We start from the raw sequence: 21,459 nt of genomic DNA on the forward strand, positions 1-21,459 counted from the left end.
TTCCTCCATCGTCACCTATTGGTGCAGCCGTGGCATCTGGACCCAGTGCCAGACCTTCTGATTCACCAATCGGGTCAGCTGCATCGGTCTATTCCTTCTCTCAACCTCACAGCTTGGTTGCTCCACTTCCTTCCTTAGCCAGGCTTCCTATGATCTCTAATCCTTTTAGGGATATCATAGTGGCTTCCCTTAAATCCTCTACTAGAAGGATTTATACCAGCAAGTGGAAACGCTTCTCTTGTTGGGCAAAAGCTAAAAATATAGATCCCTTTACTGCCCCTGTTCAAGCAGTTTTGGATTTCTTAGCGGAAATTTTTCACTCTGGCTCTTCATATTCCACGGTCAAAGTTCAGTTGGCTGCTATCTCGAACTTTCATGTCGAGTTTGCAGATCACAACATTATGTCCCACAGGCTTTGTAGAGCCTTTCTAAAAGGAATTTTTCTCCTAAAACTTCCAGTCAGGAGTCCTCCTCCTCAATGGGACCTAAATCTAGTGCTGACATCTTTAATTCTTCCTCCCTTCGAGCCAGCTGTTTCATGTTCCCTGAAATTTCTTTCATAGAAAACACTCTTCCTTGTTGCTATTACCTCGACAAGGAGAGTGTCAGAACTTCATGCTCTCTCTGTTCATCCCCCTTATTTGGTCTTCCACAAAGACAGGGTATCCTTGAGAACTAATCCAACCTTTTTGCCTAAGGTTGCCTCGAAAAATAATTTGAACCAATCTATTGACCTCCCTGTATTTTTCCCTAATTACTCTAACAGATCGGAACAAAAATTGCATTATCTTGATGTTCACCGCCAACTCAGATATTATTTGGACAGAACAAAACAATTCAGGAAATCCGATCAGCTCTTTCTTTCTTATGCTGATAATAAGAAAGGCCTTCCTGTCTCCAAAGTGACCTTATCTAAATGGCTTTCTTCCACCATTTCCGAAATCTTATCAGCTCAGGGGAAAACAGCTGTGCTCAAAACCAAAAGCGCATTCAACCAGAAGCTTAGCCACTTCCACAGCTTTTCAGGCTAGACTTCCATTAGACACTATTTGTGCAGCAGCCACTTGGGACACTCCTCATACCTTTGTTTCTCATTACAAATTGGATTTGGCCTCCAGGGATAGAGCCAGTTTTGGCTGTACAGTTCTCAAGAGTCTGTTCCATTGAGCCACCCAGGATAGAGGTGCTAGGGACGCGGTCCCATCAAGCAAGAATGAAGGCAAGATTGACAACTTAACATTGAGAAGTTATGTACCTACCATAACGTTCCATGTTAGTTGTCTTCTCTCGCCTTCTTTCTTGCGACCCTCCCTCCTGCCCCCTGGCCTGGACAGACCTTTTTCTCCCTATATGGAAGATTGCTTCTTAAGACCAGCTACTTGTCTGGTCTTCCTTATAGCCCATCCTTTAGGCTTTTTGCCTTTCTTTCCTTCTGGGAAGTTTTTTGTGCTAGGTGTTATTGCCTATAGGTACCAAACGAGATCTGGGTACTTACCGCCTTGCATCATGGGATATGGGGCTGCCTCGAGCTGGTAAAAGTGACTCTCGAGCTCAGCAAAGTGCCGCGTCGGAGCCGAGGATCGGCTCCGAACCCATCAAGCAAGAAAGAAGGCGAGAGAAGACAACTAACATGGAACGTTATGGTAGGTACATAACTTCTCATTATGTATATTACACACACACACACACACACACATATATATATATATATATATATATACAGCAGTACTACATTTGTGCTTTTGGAAGAATCATTTCAAAGTGCCAAAGAGTTTATAAATAATATGCCCATGCATTACATCTTATTGGCTTATTCCGTATCTTAAACATTGATGAAAAGTGAGTTAGTCAAGAGTTACAGCACTATTTGGAGTAACAGCTGGCTGAAGAGCAGTACTAGCTTCAGGATCACTTTAAACAACTTTCGGATGTTATGCCTTGACCTTGAGAAGCAGTCTGGGAAACATTTTAACAGTGAGGTGGTGGTAGTGCTTTGTCTAGTAAAAACTTTAAAATTCTGAAAAGCTGAACAGCTCTACTTCTTCAGGACCACATTTTTAAAACAAATGCTTTCTATTTCTTTTGTATATCTGCATATCTGAACGTTACACAAAATATAGTATTGGCTGTTCTACTTGACCAGTTTATCTATGAAGTCTTCTTTAAATTCCTGCATGCATTTTCAGCATGTCAGCCATATAACTCAATTTACCTTGTTTGTATTGAACTTAAAGATTATACTTTTGTAAATTCAGTAACTTTCTTTGACATCTAGCTAGTGACTTATGTAAAGACTACTTGAATATATTGCCTAGAAGTCTGTATTCTGACTCCACAGTCTGACTGATTTGTCATAGATGCAGTCATGAGACTTGACAGCCAAAAATTATGGCTAGTACTTCTTTCTCTCTGTTTGAGCATTGTATGTTTAATCATCCTTGACATGTATGTTACTGGCCAGCCTTCCTGTATTACCTCTACTCTAGGACATTGCTGGCAAGCATCCACTTGAAGTTGATCTGGTTGTGACACATCATAGAAGACACACACACACACACAGACACACACACACACACACACACACACACACACACACACACACACACACACACACACGCACACACACAGACACACACACACACACACACACACACACACACACACACACACACACACACACACACACTCCTTACTTACCATTCTGCTCTGCCGCCTGTGTATTTCCAAAACCATAAATGCCGTTAAACAGCCAGGTGCTAACTGTTCCTGCCATAATCTACAAAACCAAAACTAAGTTCTTCATTGCGACCATAATCGGATCCAATCTCCAAAACGAAATTCTTCATTGTGACCGGAATCGGATCCTAACAGCTCCTGCCATAATCTCCAAAATGAAGCTCTTCATTGTGAATTTGTGACCGGAATCGGATCCTAACTGTTCCTACTTGCAGCATTTGAACAGCTCTTAAGTGCCAGCTGCAAATGTATGCAGAGCTCAATTCCGATAGGCTGGTAGCACCGATGAAATAGCACGAAATTCAAAAAGACAGTGGAAATAAATCGGAACTGAAGGGGTGCCACTCGGGAATTGTGGCACCCCATCATTTGGACCCCAAAACTCGGTAAAAAAACAAGTAATTTGGGACGGTTGGGAGGTCTGTCCCAGAGTACTCCAGTGAGGAGGTCCCTCGGAAGAGGAACTGCAAGAGGAAACATCTTGACTCCCCAGAGAAGTCTATCACATCAGATACTGACCTCTATGATGCAGAAGGGACCCCATGGTCACCTCCTGAAAATGTCTCCTTTGGAGACAACCTCGAAATCATAAAGCAGAGAGGTGACTGACAGTCCACATACCCTTCAGCTGAGAAGTCAGTTTACCTGAAGGCTTTCGGGTCTCGCTTTTTTACCTCTTCGGTGACCCCTCCTTCCAACGAGCTTATGGACTTGATCTCTTGGAAGGCTTGGGGACCCCACATTCCATAGAGCCTACTAAGAGGCCAAATAAATATGTTACTGCCCCAAAAGATAAGGCCTTTTTAACTAAAGGTGTAGCAGTTGATACCATGCTGATGGGGGCAGCCACTGAAAGGGAGCTATCTGAGACCAGCTCTTTTATCCATCCTCCTAATAAGGATTCTAGGACCATGGGTAGGTATGGGTAGCATGTCTTTTCATCAGCAACCTTTGCCTTTCAGTCTCTGAATTACCTTACCCATTTTACCAGATTACAGAGGGACCTGTTAAAGGGTCTAATAGACTCCCAACAAGAAGCTGTAGCTGATGCAGTAGCAGATAATATCAATTCACAGCTCGACAGTCTCAGTTCATTTGTAAGCTCTTTCATGATGCTCATAACTTAAGCAGTAGATGGGCTGAGTAGGACTGCAGGTTCAGGTATTGCTCTTAGGAAGAAGGCCTGGATGTCCCTTTGTGATTTTGCCAAGCCCTTCAAGTCTTCCTTTGTTAATTCCCCTTTTCATAGCTCTTCTCTTTTTGGGTCTAAAGCGAAAGAAACTCTCACCAGGTGTGAACAGGAGGGCAAGACCTTGTCTGCCATTGGAGTACGTTTTACCACACCTACGAGACCCTTTCCCAAGGGTCAGAGAGGTAGTGGGGAAGATGTGGTTCAGAAAAATCCAGAGATCTTTCCAGGACACACTGTGTGAAAGCTCCCCCAGGGGCGAGGGGCAGTAATGGAAGACTCTACCCGTGCAGCAGGGGAGGCCCACAAAATCAGGGCTCCAGAGAATCTTTCTTTGGTAGGCTCTTTCAGCACTTCTGAAGGAGTGCCCGATTGCTCGCCTCTGGAAGCAGTCAGGGGGCGATTGTCTGCACCGCGAAACCTGGCAAAATATAACAAGAGACACATGGGTGCAGAACATAATATCCAGGGAATATGTCATTCCCTTCTGCTACCCCGTTCCTGTAAACAGGTCAGTTCCAGACATTCCACCCAGTCAAAAGGAACAAGCAGACTTAGAAATGCAAAAGTTGCTGATAAAAAGAGTCATCCAAGAAGTCCCCACAGACCAGAGAGGATCTGGAACTTACTCAAGATTCTTTTTAGTTCCAAAGAAAATGGGAATGGAGACCCATGTTGCATTTCAGCAATTTGAACAAATCTGTCAAAAAGTCCAAGTTCCAAATGGTGACACTGACCTTCAGGATGCGTACTACCACATTTGGATGGATAGGATATCCAGAAGGTTCTTATGCTTATGGCTAGGAGCCAGTCACTTCCAATTTTGAGCTCTGCACTTTGGTCTCACTACAGCCCCCAGAGTGTTTACTAAGTGTATGGCAGTAGTGGCAGCTCACATGAGACACAAAGGATACCGTGTGTTTCCATATCTGGATGACTGGCTTATCACTGCCCTGACCGGGCATCTTCTGCTGAAAACCAGGCATTACACTCTACAACTCTGTTCCTCCCTAGGGATTACCATAAATTATGAAAAATCTGCTCTAGAGCCATGTCAGTTCTTGGTTTCCATAGGAGCGGAGATAGACACAGCAGTTATGACAGCAAAGCTTCCCCAAGACAGGGTACATGACCTTCAACATTATGTAAGGATGGTAATCAGGAAGAAATAAGTTTCTGCCAAGCTGGTTCTCCAAGTTCTAGGGAAAATGGCAGCTTCAGTTGTTCTAATTGCTCTACCTCGGCTTCCACATAAGAATCTTCCAGTGGTTACTTTCGACACAATGGTCAGTCCTAGATCTTCCAATGACACACAAGGCTATGATAACTGACTCATGCAAAAGGGACCTACAGTGGTGACTCAATTCTTCTTTAGTGTCTCAGGGCCGTCCCTTTATTCCCCCTCAGCCCCAAGTCACAGTGATCAAGGATACCTACCAGATAGGGTAGGGGAGGCATTATCTGGGAAAGACAGTTCAAGGTATCTGGCAGCAACACTAGGCTCATTTGCACATAAACATTCTAGTGATGATGGCAGTGCGCTTGGCAATGGAAGCATTTCAGAACTCCCTCCATCTGGGTACGATAGCAGTCCAGTCAGACAACATGTCTGTAGTCTGGTACATAAACAAGCAAGGGAAAACCAGATCTTAACCCCTATGTTGAGAAGCCTTGAGGGTCTGGCAATTGGCAGAGGCCTCCTACTGCTTTCTCATAGCAACGCACATCCTGGGGAAATCCATTTTATGGCCGCACGAGTGGTCCCTTAGTCAGAAAGTTGCGGAAGAGCTCTTCCGAAAATGGGGCCAGCCTTGCTGCGATCTCTTTGCATCACCAATCAATGCCAAATGCAGCAGCGATTTTGCTCTGATCCCTCCTGCAGGGGAGTCTCCAAGGGATGCACTTGTTCATGATTGGCCCCTGGGACTAATCCCCAAAGTCTTACAGAAAGTAAGTTTGTTGGAGACCACAATGATCTTAATTGCCCCTATTAGCCTAGACAAATCTGGGTTCCCTTTCTTCGGCCTTATTTACAGGAGAGACCATGAATTCTGGACCCGGTTCCAGACCTGTTGACTCACCCGTCAGGAATGGTTCATCCCAGTCTCAACAGTCTCAAACTAACATTTTGGCTGCTCCAGTTCTCCTGATCGCCAGGTTTCTTCTCCTTTCCTCTCCAGTTAAACACATTTTGTTGTCTTCCCACAAAACTTCTACATGAAAATTCTACAAAAGTAAATGGGAAAGATTTGTGGCATGGTCTAACATTAATCAGATAGACCCATTCACTGCCCCGTTACATTGTATCCTCAAATTTTTGGCAAAGCTTTTCAATGAGGGAACTGCTGCAGCTACTATTAGGGTTCAGCTAGCAGTGATTTCACATTTTCATATATGAGAAAATGGTTCTGGAATCATGTCAAACAGGCTTTGTAAAGCATTCCTCAGAGAAACTACAATGATACGACCTCCGTACAGAAACTCAGTTCCTACTTGGGATTTGAATTTTGCATTGTTAAAGATTATCTCCTCTCCTTTTGAACCATCTGCTAGTTGCAAATTAAAATATCTCTCATGGAAGATGCTCCTTTTAGTAGCTATTACTTCAGCAAGGAGAGTTTCGGAGTTACAAGCCCTGTCCACCAAGCCTCCATACCTAATTTTTCACAAGGATAGAGTTTTTTTTACGGACTAACCCCTCCTTTTTACCTAAAGTGGTTTTGGAAAGTAACCTCAATCAATCTATTGACTTACCAGTGTTCTTCTCAAATTTTCAAAATAAAGTGGAATATACTTTACATGTTCTGTGGGCGGCCACGGTGGTGCAGTGGTTAGCATTGCTGCCTCACAGCAAGAGGTTCTCCGGTTCGATCCTCGGCTGGGGTGCCTTCTGTGCGGAGTCTGCATGTCCCCCCTGTGGTCGTGTGGGTTTCCTCCGGGTGCTCCGGTTTCCTCCCACATCCCAAAGACATGCTGCAGGTGGATTGGACACTCTAAATTGGCCCTAGGTGTGCGTGTGAGTGTGCCTTCTGTGGAAGGTTGGGCGCCGGGCTGGCAACTCGACACTGTAAAACTCCACTGCCATTCAATGTGCGGACAAGGTGATCCGCTGTGGCGACCCCTAACCGGGAAAAAGCCGAAAGAAGAAGAAGATACTTTACATGTTCTGTATGTTCACAGACAGTTGCGTTTCTACTTGCACAGGACATCGGAAATTAGAAAGTCAGATCAACTTTTTAATTCCTATTCTGATGTTAAGAAAGGCCAACCACTCTCCAAGGTTACATTGTCCAATTGGCTTTCACAATGTATGTCTTTCATATAGAATTCTAACAACAAGACTATTTCAAATCCTATCAAAGCTGATTCCACCAGGTCTGTAGCCGCTTCTGCAGCCTTTCAAACTAGATTACCTTTGGACAACATCTGCGCTGCAGCAACAAGGGCAAAACCACATACCATTACAAGTTGGATTTGGCCTCTAGGAGTAGAGCATCCTTTGGTTCTATGATTTTGAGGAATATTCTCCCATGAGCTCCTAAAGAATCAGGTAGCTAGGGACGCGGTCCCACCAGTAGAATAATGGTGAGATTGACAACATCACATAAAGAAGTTATGTACTTACTATAATTTTCCATGTGTATTGTCTATCTCGACTTTTATTCTCACAACCCGCCCATCAAACCTCCTGCCTATGCTCCTGGGAGACTGATTAGTTTTAACTGGACTTTTACAGGACGCTATAGCCTCATAAATAATGTGGGTCTTTCTGTAAATATACATTTAGATATATATTTATATATATATATATATATATATATATATATATATATATATATATATATATATATATATACATACATACATATATATATATGTATATATATATGGGTACCGTTCAGAAGCTCGAAATACTGAAATCTCAAATTTCAGTATTTCAAGCCCAAGAAGCCGAATCCACGTAATAACAAACATTTAGAAGCGCAAAATTCAAAACCTCGAATACCGGAGGTTTTGAATTTCCCACTTATAAAGTTCTGCTATGGTTATGTATTCAGGTAAGTGTGTGTGTGTGTGTGTGTGTGTGTGTGTGTGTGTGTGTGTGTGTGTGTGTGTGTGTGTGTGTGTGTGTGTGTGTGTGTGTTAAGGGGTTTGGTTAGGGGCTGTGGTGTGTGTCAGTGTGTTTTGTTGCTGTGATGTGTGTGTGCGAAGAGAAAGTAGCTTGTGTGGTGGTGTTTTGTGTGTGCTTGTATGTATTGCAACCTCGGATTGAGAATATTTAAGTAGGGGGGATGTGGGGGGCTTGCCCCCCTGCTTTCGTGTAGTAGAGTGATTGTGTGTGTTTGTGTGGTGGATGGTGTGTGTGTGTGTGTGTTTGTGTGTAGTAAAATTGCGAAATTCAAAATTTCCGGTATTTGAGGTTTTGAATTTCGCAGTTTTTAGTTTTCGTTGTTTTGTGGATTCCACTTCTTGGGCTCGAGATACTGAAATTCGAGATTTCAGTATTTCGAGCTTCTGAAGTAAATCCATATATAGACCGACAACAAAAAATACCGACAACGCAAAACACCGAACACCATTACACCAACACACTACACGTAAACAACACAGTACACTACATAACATATCCACTAGCCCTAACCCAAACCCTAACCCTAAGGTCCGACACTACCGCACTTACCCTACCTGCACCTAACCCTAACTCACTTACCCACCCCTAACCCCAAGGTCCGACACTACCGCACTTACCCTACCTGCACCTAACCCTAACTCACTTACCCCACCCTAACCCCAAGGTCCGACACTACCGCACACTCACCCTACCTGCACCCTAACCCTAACTCACTTAACCCACCCCTAAACCCACAGTCCCTCACTATCGCACACACACCCTACCTGCACCCTAACCCTAACTCACTTAACCCACCCCTAAACCCACAGTCCCTCACTATCGCACACTTACCTGTCCGCTCCCTAACACTAAATCCCTCACTCTATCGCACACTTACCGAGTCCGTCGGGTTCTCACCTTGTCGGTCATCTGCGTTGTCGGTGTTTTCGACCCGTCGGATTCCGTGTCGGTGAAATGCGATTTCGGGCATCTAAAGGTGATCCATATATATACACACATATAGAAAATGTGCTTATAAAAGCTATTCTCCTTGTCACTTATTAAGGACAAACAAGATCTGAGGTAGCGAGGGAGTTGCATTATGTGTAGGGAAAATGCCCACGAGCTTAGCTGAGGACCTTGCGGTTTTACAGTGGCCGAGATTAATCCGATGGATCGGATCCAGCCCACCGGTAAGAATAAAGGTCATGATGGATAACACACATGGAACCTTATGGCAAGTACATAACTGCTTTTTTTCCGGGCGCAGCAAACTCAATCTGAGGTACGTTTGGTTGGTGAACATTATGGTAAGGGAGGAGATTGAGAGGTGAATCCCTGAATCTAGTGAAAGTGGCCGATCTGAGGTCTTATCTGAAACCCATCAGTTGAGGAAGAATGAAAATGGACAACACAGATCCATCATCATGGTGAGTACATAACTTTTGTTTTGAGGGTGAAAGGAGGCTTGGCCCCTGCAAAAAAAAGAAGTGTAAAAGAGAAGAATGATCCATGCAGAGTTTTCCTTCTCCTGGATTTTCCATTATTTTTTTTGAGTGTCAGTCCAGGGCATTTCGAGTGTTGACATTTCAGTAAAGAGCCCATTTTTATACCCTAAGCAGACTTCAAAGAAATTTTCCTCCTGTCGATAGTAAATGTTGGAGGTGTGATAGGGAAGAAAGGGGTAACTGGGAACATGGGTTTTGGGAGTGTAATGAATTGGCATATTTAAAAAAAATTCCCTACAGAATACTCTGTTAGATGTTTTGGGTGAGCAAATGGCTGTGTCTAAGGATATGAGTTTTTTTGAGCTGGGACACAGTATTTGAATTGCCTAGACATAGTAAGGTCTTATTAAGTTTAATTCTGTTGGATGCCAAAAAAGCAGTTAGCAGAAAATGGTAAACAATGTCTAAACCAAATGTATTTGAAATATTAATTGTATAAAAGAGATAAAACAACAGGAAGATGGAATCTTTAAAAAAAGGGTTGAACACATTACATAGAAATAAATGGAAATTGTGGGAATAATATATGCAGAATAATCTTGAAGAGGAGTAATGAGGTTTAAGGAAAGGCAAGAATTCAGCATTTTTGTAGTGTTGGACTGATGGTAATTACAAAAAAGAAAATATATTTGATGTATAATGTTTCTAAATGGAAAGAAAATAGTAAGATGTTTTATTCTCGTTTCTGTTAATGCATATGTGCCTATGTCTTAAGTGATGATTTAATGAAGGTGTTTAAAAGAAAAACAAAGTTGAAAAAATATGTCTTTCAGCCTTCACTGGATCTGGTATTCCTACGTTGTCACTTAGACATGGTTTACATGATGACATAAAATAAACTTTCTGATTTCTTTCTTCCAGTCACTATAGCTGACTTCTGCAATAGAGCTGTTGACCATCAACCATACAAATGACACCTTTTGCTGGACTCCAGATAAAGAACATTTAGTGGTACCTCATGCCAATCTGGGCAGAACAGTGACAAGGAATTTCGTTGATGGCTCATATAGATATCACTCAATCCAAGAGTGTCCTTTCTCTTTCCAATTTCCCACCAAAAAGTTTTAATGGACTCTTCAGACCTGGCTTGAGGGAATATTCCAAGAACACAAAAGTCCAAGGTGTATGTTCAGTTCAGAACAGGGGCAGTCACATAAACGTCAAAGACATTAAAGCCCTATTGAATTCCAACATCACCTCTGGTCTCCAGGTCCAGTTAAAATTCTAACAGACGCTACATCAACAAAGAAGAAGGGACAAAATCTGATCATCTTTGCATGTGTGTAGTGACAGCCTGTGAAGTTTGTACTCAGCACAATCTCTTCCTTCAGACAGTTTGCATTCCTTAAGAAATTAATTCAAAGGTCGATTACTAGAGCATATGCGAGGCAGACCCTCATGAATGAAGGCTGAACAGAGGTCCTTCTGCAAATTATCCATCACTGGAGAACTTTTTAAATAGACTTGTTTGCCTCCACTCTGAACAGGCAACTCAGATTATCTTGTACAAGTGTCCTAAGCCCAGAGACTTGGAGAACAGATGCCATGTCAATCTCTTTGAAAGAAAAAATAATTTATGCATATCCTCCCTTTCCCGTTATTCCAAAGATTCTTCTTCAGAATTCATGAAGGGCAAGCCAATGATGCTGTTAACACTCTTTTAGCCCAGGTGGTTCTCCCTTCTTCTTCATCTAGCCAAGGGCAATCATCACACTTTACCCCACAAGATGGCCTTGCGCACTGTACAGAAGGGGTCTCACATTAATCCAAGCTTCCAAACCCTAAATCTGATGATTTGGATGAGGATTTTGATACCTTTTAGGAACCTGTTTTCTGAGGACATGTTAAAGGTGTTACTGGAGGCTAGGAAATCTGCTGCAAGAAAATCTTACATTTGTGAGTAGAAGACATTTTCTATTTTGTTCCAAAGAAAAATCAGGACCGTTGCCAAATGGGTATTCCTTTTCTTTCATATCTTTGTGATCTGCTCTATTTTTGGCTGTCATATTCTTCTTTAAAAGCACATTTGTCAGACATCTCTGCCTGTTTACCAGTAGATCCAAATATTTGTGTACATTTTAAGGCAAACAGATTCTGAAAGGTGTCCTTCACATCAGGCCACCAAGAAAATATATTCCTCCTCCTGGAGACCTAATTATGTCTTAGAGAGGTTAGGCCTTTCTCCATTTGAACCAGCTTTGTCCACTTCTTTGGAATTCTACATTTGTAAGACTGTTTTGCACGTAGCCCTGACTTCAGCAAAAAGATTTTTAAAGATGCAAGCCCTTATGGGGTTTGTCTCTTTTTCTGGATTTTCACAAGGACAGGGTATCCCTGAGGACTAACCTTTCATTTATTCCAAATATTGTCAATAATATGCCTTTTCAGCAGTCTGTTAACTTGCATACCATCTTCCCCAGTCCTCAAAACAAGGGGGAGAGAATGTTTTATGTTATGGATGTACAGAAGCAGCTTAAATTCCATTTAGACAAAAAAGACTATTAGGAAATCTGATCAGTAGTTTATTTCTTTTTAGGATACAAAGCCAGTTGCCCTTTCTTAGAGCATATGGATTTCCTTGGCTCTCTGTTTTTGTTATTCCTTCCATGACAGATCCATTCCATGCCAGATCAAAGCTCATTCTAGCAGGGCTGCTGTTTCTTTTTGCCTTTTTCTCAAAGAGCTGGACTAAAAAAAAAACACACGTTCTGCCATGCACACCTTGATAAGTACTGTAAAATAGATGCATTTTCCAGGGCCAGAACTGGTTTCGCCAGGTCCATTCTTCAAGGGATGCTGTACTCTACTGTAGTCCTACCAGGTAATAAAAATTTTGTGTGTATTCCCACATATGAGCAATACTGCAACAGATATCAAAAAGGGTGTAGAACAGTTGTATAAGAACTCACCACAACAGTACATGTCTGAGTAGATCACTGCTGAAGTAGCTGCACCCTCCCTCCTTCCCTTTTTGTTGTCTATTTTCTCCATGTTTTTGGTCAAGGTGGATCTTTTCGTTTCCCCTCTCTTTACTGACCCAAGTCTGGTTCCTTCTCCTTTTGCCTCAGTTTTCTCTGTCTGGGGCAAGAAAGTTCTGAGGAACATCATGCCCATATGCCCTTTATGTCTCAGCATTTCTCCTCTTGCCCAGGTCATGAGGCAGATGTTACAGCATGAGAGGAAGGTGCCCAAGCTTTAGTATACTGACCAGACATCCTTGGTAGGATACTTCCCCATATATTATCAATACTTCAACAATGATCTGTATGGACATATACTGTTATGGTAAGTTCTTACACAACTGCACTTTCTGTTTAGAGTTTCTTTTATGCTGCTTATGTAGTGGCAAATGACTGGAGGGATTATTTTTTACACGTAGTTTTGGCTCCCAACCCTCTTTAACATTAATCTCCCATCTGCAACGGGTTTTGTATTTCCGTCTTGATCTTGTTATTGGAGGACACCAGGTAAGGAATATGAAAACCAAACTCCTCACTCTCTTCATATATTGGCTGGCAAGTACAATCCAGTGTCCACAATGCTAAGCACAGTATGACTGTGCATCTTTGTTCCCCTTCTGTAACTGTCTAGAGAGTGATATACTTCTTGGATGTGCGTACATCACTGATTGTTGCCTTTGTCATGTAGTGCACATCTGAGCAGGATATAACACTTCTCCTGGTTGGACAAGCTGGCTTTGGCCACTCAGTTCCATCCTTCTATGGCCAGTTTTTCCAGCACCCAGGGTGTTAATTTGAATATGTTGTCTGGAGTATAATCAGGGCTTCATCCTTAATTGTGTAGTGATATCAGCTTTTCTAGGAATAGAATAGAGACTTCATGTGATAACTGAGATTTTAATTCATGAAGAGCTGTGTTAAGTCTGTTTTTGTAGTGGAATAGTGAAGCAACTGTTTGCCTAGTTATAGATATCGCAAGAATCATAGAAATCTGCTCATATGGTCTGCATATGTTTTCTCAATTTGAGGAAAGGCTATGACCACATAACATGAAACAACTTCTTGAAGGTGCTACAATAGTATGTGATGGTGGAACTGCTTCTTTATGCCATTCAATCCTCAAATTTGTGGAGTGAGAGTTATGTTTGCATTGCAAGTGTTACATCTGAGAACTTAAAATTGGGTGTAGGACTACACCAAGAGTGCATCTTGTCTCCTTTCCAGTTCATGAGTTTCATGGAAAAACATCAGGTCACAGCTGAGGTTTGCAAAGTATCCACTTGCAGATGAGAAGGTTGCATCTAGATAGTTTGCATTTGGCATTGTCCTCTTGACCCAAAGTGACTGTGATATTTAATTTGCAGTGTAATGAATCACCACTGAAGACAAAGTGGTTAGGGTGAAAGTCAGCACCTCCAAACCAGAGTTTGTGGATCATTCCCATAAAAAGTGGATTTCTTTCTATATTTGAGAGAACAAAGTAACCTTGTAGCCACGGAGTCCCCAATAAGTGCCTGTTCACCTCAGGATTGATAAACAATCCAGATAGTGCCAGGGACCGTTGAAACACAAATTCGCACAGATTATTCCAAAAAATTGTAGACCACACAGGAAGCTGTATCACAAGAAAACTGTATTAATAGGGTAGCCACCTTCCTTCACGTCTAAAACCTGAGCAAAGCCACACCCCTCGCATCACCAGTAACCACGCCCACCCCAACCCCCTCTCCCGCCAACATACCGCCTATTTTGTGACATCACGACATCATCACTCAATGGGAACGCCCTCTTTTTTCGTTCCCGCCGCCTGCTTTTGGCTGATTTACTATGCTTTTCTGTAAAAAAAAAGCATAGTAAATCAGCCGATTTACAAACTCCGCCTGCTTTTGGCCGATTTACTATGCTTTTCTGTAAAAAAAGCATAGTAAATCAGCTGATTTACAAACTCCGATAGTCTGTTTCCTTTTTGAAACAGAATACCTGAGTTTGTACAGTGTTTTCCTGACTACCGGAGAATCAGTTTGATTTCCTGATAGTCCGGAAAAAAACCTGAGGGGTGGCAAGCCTACGCTCTTGAAATCAATACACCATATACGCGTTTTCGTCCTTACACATAGGACTTCATCAGACAAATTACTTCAGTTTAATCACATTTAAATAACAAGTTAAGTAAAATTAATTAGGTTAATTATCCAATGAACTCTCTCTGTTAAAATTCAAATGAACAAATCACAGTGAATGAAACATAAATATTCATGCCTATCTTCCTAAAGTGCAAAAGTATTTATTGTAATTAAAATCTTTAAAAATGTAACGATATGTTGTTCTTTCCTTATTAAAAACTGTCATGAAATTTGATTTTATACAAGTTGTTGATAGAATAATAAAAACATTTAAATATTGGATAAATAAATACATTAAATAAAATTATATTAAATACATTGAAATTTCCTATATAGGAACTGATATCTGGCAATGTATCTGTAGTGTATTGACTCCCTCTAGTGTCCATATATATACGCTACAATTTACTAGCTCTTATTTTGAGCAAAGGGGAAATTGTTAAAAAATCATTGATTCCTGGTTTTGTATTGGAGTCGAGGTTGACCTGCCACCAAAGCTCCCTGCTTTCCAATATTTCCTCCCAAAGGCCACCTCTTATATCTGGCTTGATTTGGTCCAGAACATAAAATACAAACTTATACTCCAAACAAATAATAGTATGTTTGTATTTGGTTAACTTTGGTTAAAAAGTGACAATTATTACAACTGTGAGAGTAAGGGGGTGGTTTACCTAGTCATTTGCCAGAAGTGTCAGTCATTCTACGTGGGCAAAATGGAAAGATGTTTAAAACGTAGAATATATGAACATAATTATGACATTCTGAGAGGTAAACACACAAACGCACTATACAAACATACTATTATTTGTTTGGAGTATACGTTTGTATTTTATGTTCTGGACCAAATCAAGCCAGATATAAGAGGTGGCCTTTGGGAGGAAATATTGGAAAGCAGGGAGCTTTGGTGGCAGGTCAACCTCGACTTTAATACAAAACCAGGAATCAATGATTTTTTAACAATTTCCCCTTTGCTCAAAATAAGAGCTAGTAAATTGTAGTGTATATATATATATATATATATATATATATATGGACACTAGAGGGAGTCAATACACTACAAATACATTGCCAGATATCAAGGGCGGCCACGGTGGTGCAGTGGTTAGCATTGCCGCCTCACAGCAAGAGGTTCTCCGGTTCGATCCTTGGCTGGGGTGCCTTCTGTGCGGAGTCTGCATGTCCTCCCTGTGGTCGCGTGGGTTTGCTCCGGTTTCCTCCCACATCCCAAAGACATGCTGCAGGTGGATTGGACACTCTAAATTGGCCCTAGGTGTGCGTGTGTGTGTGCCTTCTGTGGAAAGTTGGGCGCCGGGCTGGCAACTCGACACTGTAAAACTCCACTGCCACTCAATGTGCGGACGAGGTGATCCGCTGTGGCGACCCCTAACCGGGAAAAAGCCGAAAGAAGAAGAAGACATTGCCAGATATCAGTTCCTATATAGGAAATTTCAATGTATTTAATATAATTTTATTTAATGTATTTATTTATCCAATATTTAAATGTTTTTATTATTCTATCAACAACTTGTATAAAATCAAATTTCATGACAGTTTTTAATAAGGAAAGAACAACATATCGTTACATTTTTAAAGATTTTAATTACAATAAATACTTTTGCACTTTAGGAAGATAGGCATGAATATTTATGGTTCATTCACTGTGATTTGTTCATTTGAATTTTAACAGAGAGAGATCATTGGATAATTAACCTAATTAATTTTACTTAACTTGTTATTTAAATGTGATTAAACTGAAGTAATTTGTCTGATGAAGTCTTATGTGTAAGGACGAAAACGCGTGTATGGTGTATTGATTTCAAGAGCGTTAATACAGTTTTCTTGCGATACAGCTTCCTGTGTGGTCTACAATTTTTTGGAATAATATGTGCGAATTTGTGTTTCAACGATCCCTGGCACTATCTGGATTGTTTATTAGTTATTTGAAGTGCTACTCTGTTATTTGGTTGGAGGTACCTCAGGATTGATATTATAATGAACAAAATCCAATGATACATCCACAAATAGAAAAAGTTTATTACAACATCACAATATCAATCCTGAGGTGATCAGGCACTTATTGGGGACTCCGTGGCTACAAGATTACTTTGTATTCTTACAGAGACAATTCAGTTGTATATATTTGAGAGAAGCCATCTGAAGTGGAAGAGGTTAAGTATCTTGGGGTTCCATTCATGACTGATGATGGGGGGATAAGAAAAAATACCCAGTGGTGGGTACAGAGAGTCAGTACTGCTGGTATTGTACCAGGATCTATATTAGTTCATCAAAACTCCAATTCCATGAATACCTATTCCTTGACAACTATTCAGCGAACTTCCTTTTATCGAATGTTCAGATCAATTAACTTTTTTCTCAGAACACTGAGTTAGTTGGCCAACATGTGGAAGTTTGTCCTTTTCCACCACTGTAGTGCGATCTCAGAGTTGGTATATATATAAGTGTGGGGGGGGGGTGCAGGTGGCATAGCCCCCCACTTTGGCGGGTTTGTTATACCGCAATGTGTATTGCTTGGTATAGTAAATTAGTTACTTGGGAAAATGTTCACTGATTTGTACATTCGATAAAAGGGTAGTTTGCTGAATAAGGGTCGATGAATAGGTATTCGTGGAACTGGAGTTTAGATGCAATAATATAGCCTGTTGTACCATACTATGATGGTGAAGTGAGAGGTGAGTCATAACATGAAATTCCCAGTCTGCTTCCTGCCCTCACCAATGGTCACATTTTTGGGTAATGGCAGAAAGGATAAGGTCATAGATACAAGCAGTCCTCTTGATGTTACTGACCTTACTTTTCATGATAGAGTGAGAAGTTTGACAGTATGGGAAGAATTAGATCTGCTGCTCTCCTGGGTTGAGAAAAGTAATTTGAAGTGGAATTAACATGTAGTGTGAATATTCCCTGAGTGCCTCTTGAGAAAGGTGCACCTGGCATGGCCTACTGGGGAATCCCCAAGGTGACCCTAGAACACTCTGGAGAGATTGCATTTCCCAACTTACATGAAAATTCCTGTATATTATGCAAGATAAGACCACCAATAGTGAAAAAGGAGTTATAGTCTTCAGTGCTTAGCTTGGCTCCATTGCAGCCATGATCTGTATAAGTAGTGTAGAGACTGAATAGATGGAGAATGGTAGTGCCAAGCGTTTGGAACACATTTGAGAATTTATAAAATATTCACCTTCAGTAAATTGCATTCTGTGTGACAACACTGGCATTATCTGAAAAGAAAATTATAGCAAATATTATCTTAGTTTTTGGCAGCCCTTACTGCTAACATTGAGGCGTTTTATGCCTCTGTTTGACTGCTACCATTTCTAAGACTTCTACATCATGGATGGTATCCTGGCATGACCTCAGCATCAGGTTATCCTTCCTTTTCCAGTTTAGAAAATCTCTGGATTATCAGGACACTAGTTGACATAGATGGAGTGGGGAGCTGAAGGCAGTAAGGTCTGCCATATTAATGCCTAAGTTGCCTTCAGTTTTCACCTAAGATCACCCTGTGCACAAGAGTGCATTGACATAAATGAGCTGCCATACACATCTTTGACTAATGTATATAGTCTCCAGCTGTACATTTGCTGCTTGTATAGCTGCTGATTTTAATGCTTAGTGTTTACCACAAAGTGAACATAGCAGTGGTCCACCGATCATGTGTGTCTGATAAAGGAAAACTAGCAATATGTCAGTTTGATAACCTGCGTCTTAGGCAGGTCTGGATCTGTTAGCTGAACCAGGGTCACCAGCAGTGTATACAAACACTTCAGTCTTTTACTAGAAAAAAATCTTAAGTGATCTTTTTGTTTGAAAATGAACAGTTCCTGTTAACTGAAGTGATATTTATAATGATTAAATTACTGGTATTTTAGGTTAACTGGTCCTGCTATGAGAGGGTTGCTGCATGCTATTGAAACTGTAATTATAGACTGGGCACATCAAGTCAGAGAGGTGCTTATTCAAGACTCAGCACAGCCACTAATGGATGGATCAAATCCCCAACCAAAAGTAGAATTTGAATTTTGGAACTTAAGACAGACAAACCTTGAGTGCATAAATGAGCAGGTATTGTCATGTTTAGATTGTTTAAAGTCAATTTGCATGTTTGCTATAATATGCTTTCAACACAGTATGAAGTCTGTCATTCATTTGTCCTTGTAATATTAGGAGCGCATATATAAATATTGCAAATTTGCACAAACAAGGCCTTAAATGAGTCAGTGTTTGCATGAGGGAGGGAGAAGGAAAATATGACATTAATGACATGCTACTTTTCATTCATTTTTAGGTAATATGGAAGTCTTTGTGAAGATGTTTGGCAACAATTATTTGAGTTTAATAAACTAAACCCCCCCCCCCCAAAAAAAAAAAAATAATAAATATATATATATATATATATATATATATATATATATATATATATATCTTGCTATGGACTGCTTTTGAAGCAGGTGATAGTTATTTGCCAGTGTTTGGGCAGCTGCTCATCTTAAAAAGTGCCCACACTGATAACATTATAAACTGTAATTCCACCTTCTTTCCACCACTTTTTTCGTATTAGTTATAAGACTTAAACATAATCAATAGCTACCTGGCTTTTCATGCTTTTGATGTTACTGGTCATTGTTCCTTCGCTATTATCTTTCTTTGTTTGTATTTTTCATTCATCCTTAGAAGTAATTAAATGTAGATGCTGCAAGTATATATCAGTCTGGGCATAGCACAAATTTATGAGTTGTTTTGTTTTTAGTCATGCTACTGTATCCTGCCCAGTACTTGACATGTTTTATTTTTTAACAGATGTGGAGAAATCAGGAAAAAGAACCATTTAATGTATTGATGCCTTCTTAATATGGAGGCAAAATGTAAAGAGAAGTAGAAGTAAGCCTTCCAAATATCTACACCTCCCACAATGATCCCTGTCTTTAAGATTCTTCATTACATAGAAGGGCCAAGAGATAAAAAGAAAAGTAGAAAGAATCCTGCTGCAGGAACGTGTAGGAAAAAGGTGAAAAAGTAGGCTGTGAAAAGAAAAAGAAAGAAGAGAAAGCCAGAATGCCAGAGTTGATTTCAGCCTTGCCACTCACCAGTCATTTAGTGGTTCTGGTTGTAATTCCTTAATCTATTTTCAATATTGGCATGCACAAGTACCTTTTACAGCTAGGTCTTTCTGTGTTCCCTTGCTATAGACATCAGTGGCCCTGTTGCCTTACTGTCATTGTCTTTACAGACCTTTGATCTGACGACTGCTGATCTTCACAGTCTTCCCTGGCTCTTTATTGAAGTGCCAGCACTGAAAATGCTGAATGCCAAAAAGACAGAAGAAAAAGACGGGAAACTCAGGAGATGTGGGAATCTTGAAAGTCTCTCTTCTCCTTCTTAAAACTTCTTTTTGCAGGGGGCAAGCCCCCTCTGCACCCCTTCATCTGGGGGGCAAGTCCCAACACACACACACACACACACACACACACACACACACACACACACACACACACACACACACACACACACACACACACACACACATACACTCACTCACACACACACACACACACACACACACACACACACACACACACACACACACATTGAACTTATATATACCAATTCCTAGACCACTGTGCCTCGGAGAAAAGGGAATATTCTTGACAAATGGTATCTCGGACTTAGTAAATGTAAATCCTTTAAGCCACTCAGTCTCTGTATTTCAGGACTTGATCTACCAGTTCCTGACATTTCAAATGGTTAACATGTTTCCCCATTCCTCTAATGTCAGGAGACTAGCAGCAGCCTGTCTTACATGCAGATGACTGAACTGTGGCTCCTGCTGTTTGTCAGGTCTAATGACACCCTAATGCCTTAAACTTTGGGCTCTAATTTTAGAAGGCACATGAATGCATACTGTTTTCCTGATGTTCATAATCTTGTACTGACAGACTTTAGATGTGTGTTCACAACCAGCTTTTAATTCTTCGTCAGTAAAAAGTGAATACAGAATTTGAAATTTCAAATTTCTAAGTAGCATGTTTCCACATCAGATTGTGTATTGAATTTTAATATACTTGTTCTAAATGTGAGAAGGTTATTGCAGAAAATGATGACAGTAGGACTTATACTGTCTTTGCTGCTGTTTCCAGTTAAAATTTTTCCAACAGTACTTCTCTAAGATCATCTTCAGTATGATATCACATTCTTCAGTCGTTAGCAGAAGAACATGAATAAGTGATCTGAAGTAGTTACTTCATTTGCTCTGCAACCTGTGGGTATCGGATCCGACCTCGGATCCGAGCCGGCAGCTTTACTAGCTAAAAGATCCAAGCTCCTGGCTCCTCCCCTTTACCCATAATCCTGTGCTACATGCTCCCCAGGCACAGTAAACTAATCTTAAAGGGTACCTTCTGTGACCTACTTTAGTAGGCTAATCTAATAGGGAGGCGGAAGCCAAATACACTTTGGCTAGGCTTATAAATGCCCTAGGGCAGGTAGCCTAGTATCTACCTATGAACCTTTCCTCAAATCTTGTTTGCCACAGCTGAAAGAAGCTTCTAGTGAAGAGCTCCTAAGGTGTGGGTGAGAACTTTCCAGTTTGTATTTCAAAAAAGTCAGAGAAAAGTTGATTTTTAGATAGTGTGTGAGTGATTTAGTCTCCAATCGTCGAGTGATAGCCACTATGAGGGCTTCCGGATCCTCTCCCGTTCAGCTCCGTTCGCCTTGTTTTTCGCCGGAACCGGAGGAGGAGGACCAGTCTCCCTCGAGGTCGTCGAGGCGGCCCTCCCAGCCCACCTCAACGACCTCTTCTAGTGCTACAAGA

At 41.0% G+C, this 21,459-nt stretch overlaps 1 protein-coding gene across 1 annotated transcript in view; it reads left to right on the plus strand.

Annotated features, from left to right (window-relative positions):
* The window catches only part of LOC122800226 (dynein axonemal heavy chain 17-like), a 17,083,451-nt gene that overhangs the window by 1,028,388 nt on the left and 16,033,604 nt on the right, over positions 1-21,459 (plus strand). Inside the window, exon 4 of the mRNA XM_044069720.1 lies at positions 18,521-18,713. Within this exon, the coding sequence (XP_043925655.1) occupies positions 18,521-18,713 (193 nt within the window). The remainder of the gene's footprint in view (positions 1-18,520; positions 18,714-21,459) is intronic.

This window comes from Protopterus annectens, chromosome 4.part0 (assembly GCF_019279795.1).
Source record: "Protopterus annectens isolate FY-2018-M chromosome 4.part0, PAN1.0, whole genome shotgun sequence".
NCBI classification, from domain to species: domain Eukaryota; kingdom Metazoa; phylum Chordata; order Ceratodontiformes; family Protopteridae; genus Protopterus; species Protopterus annectens.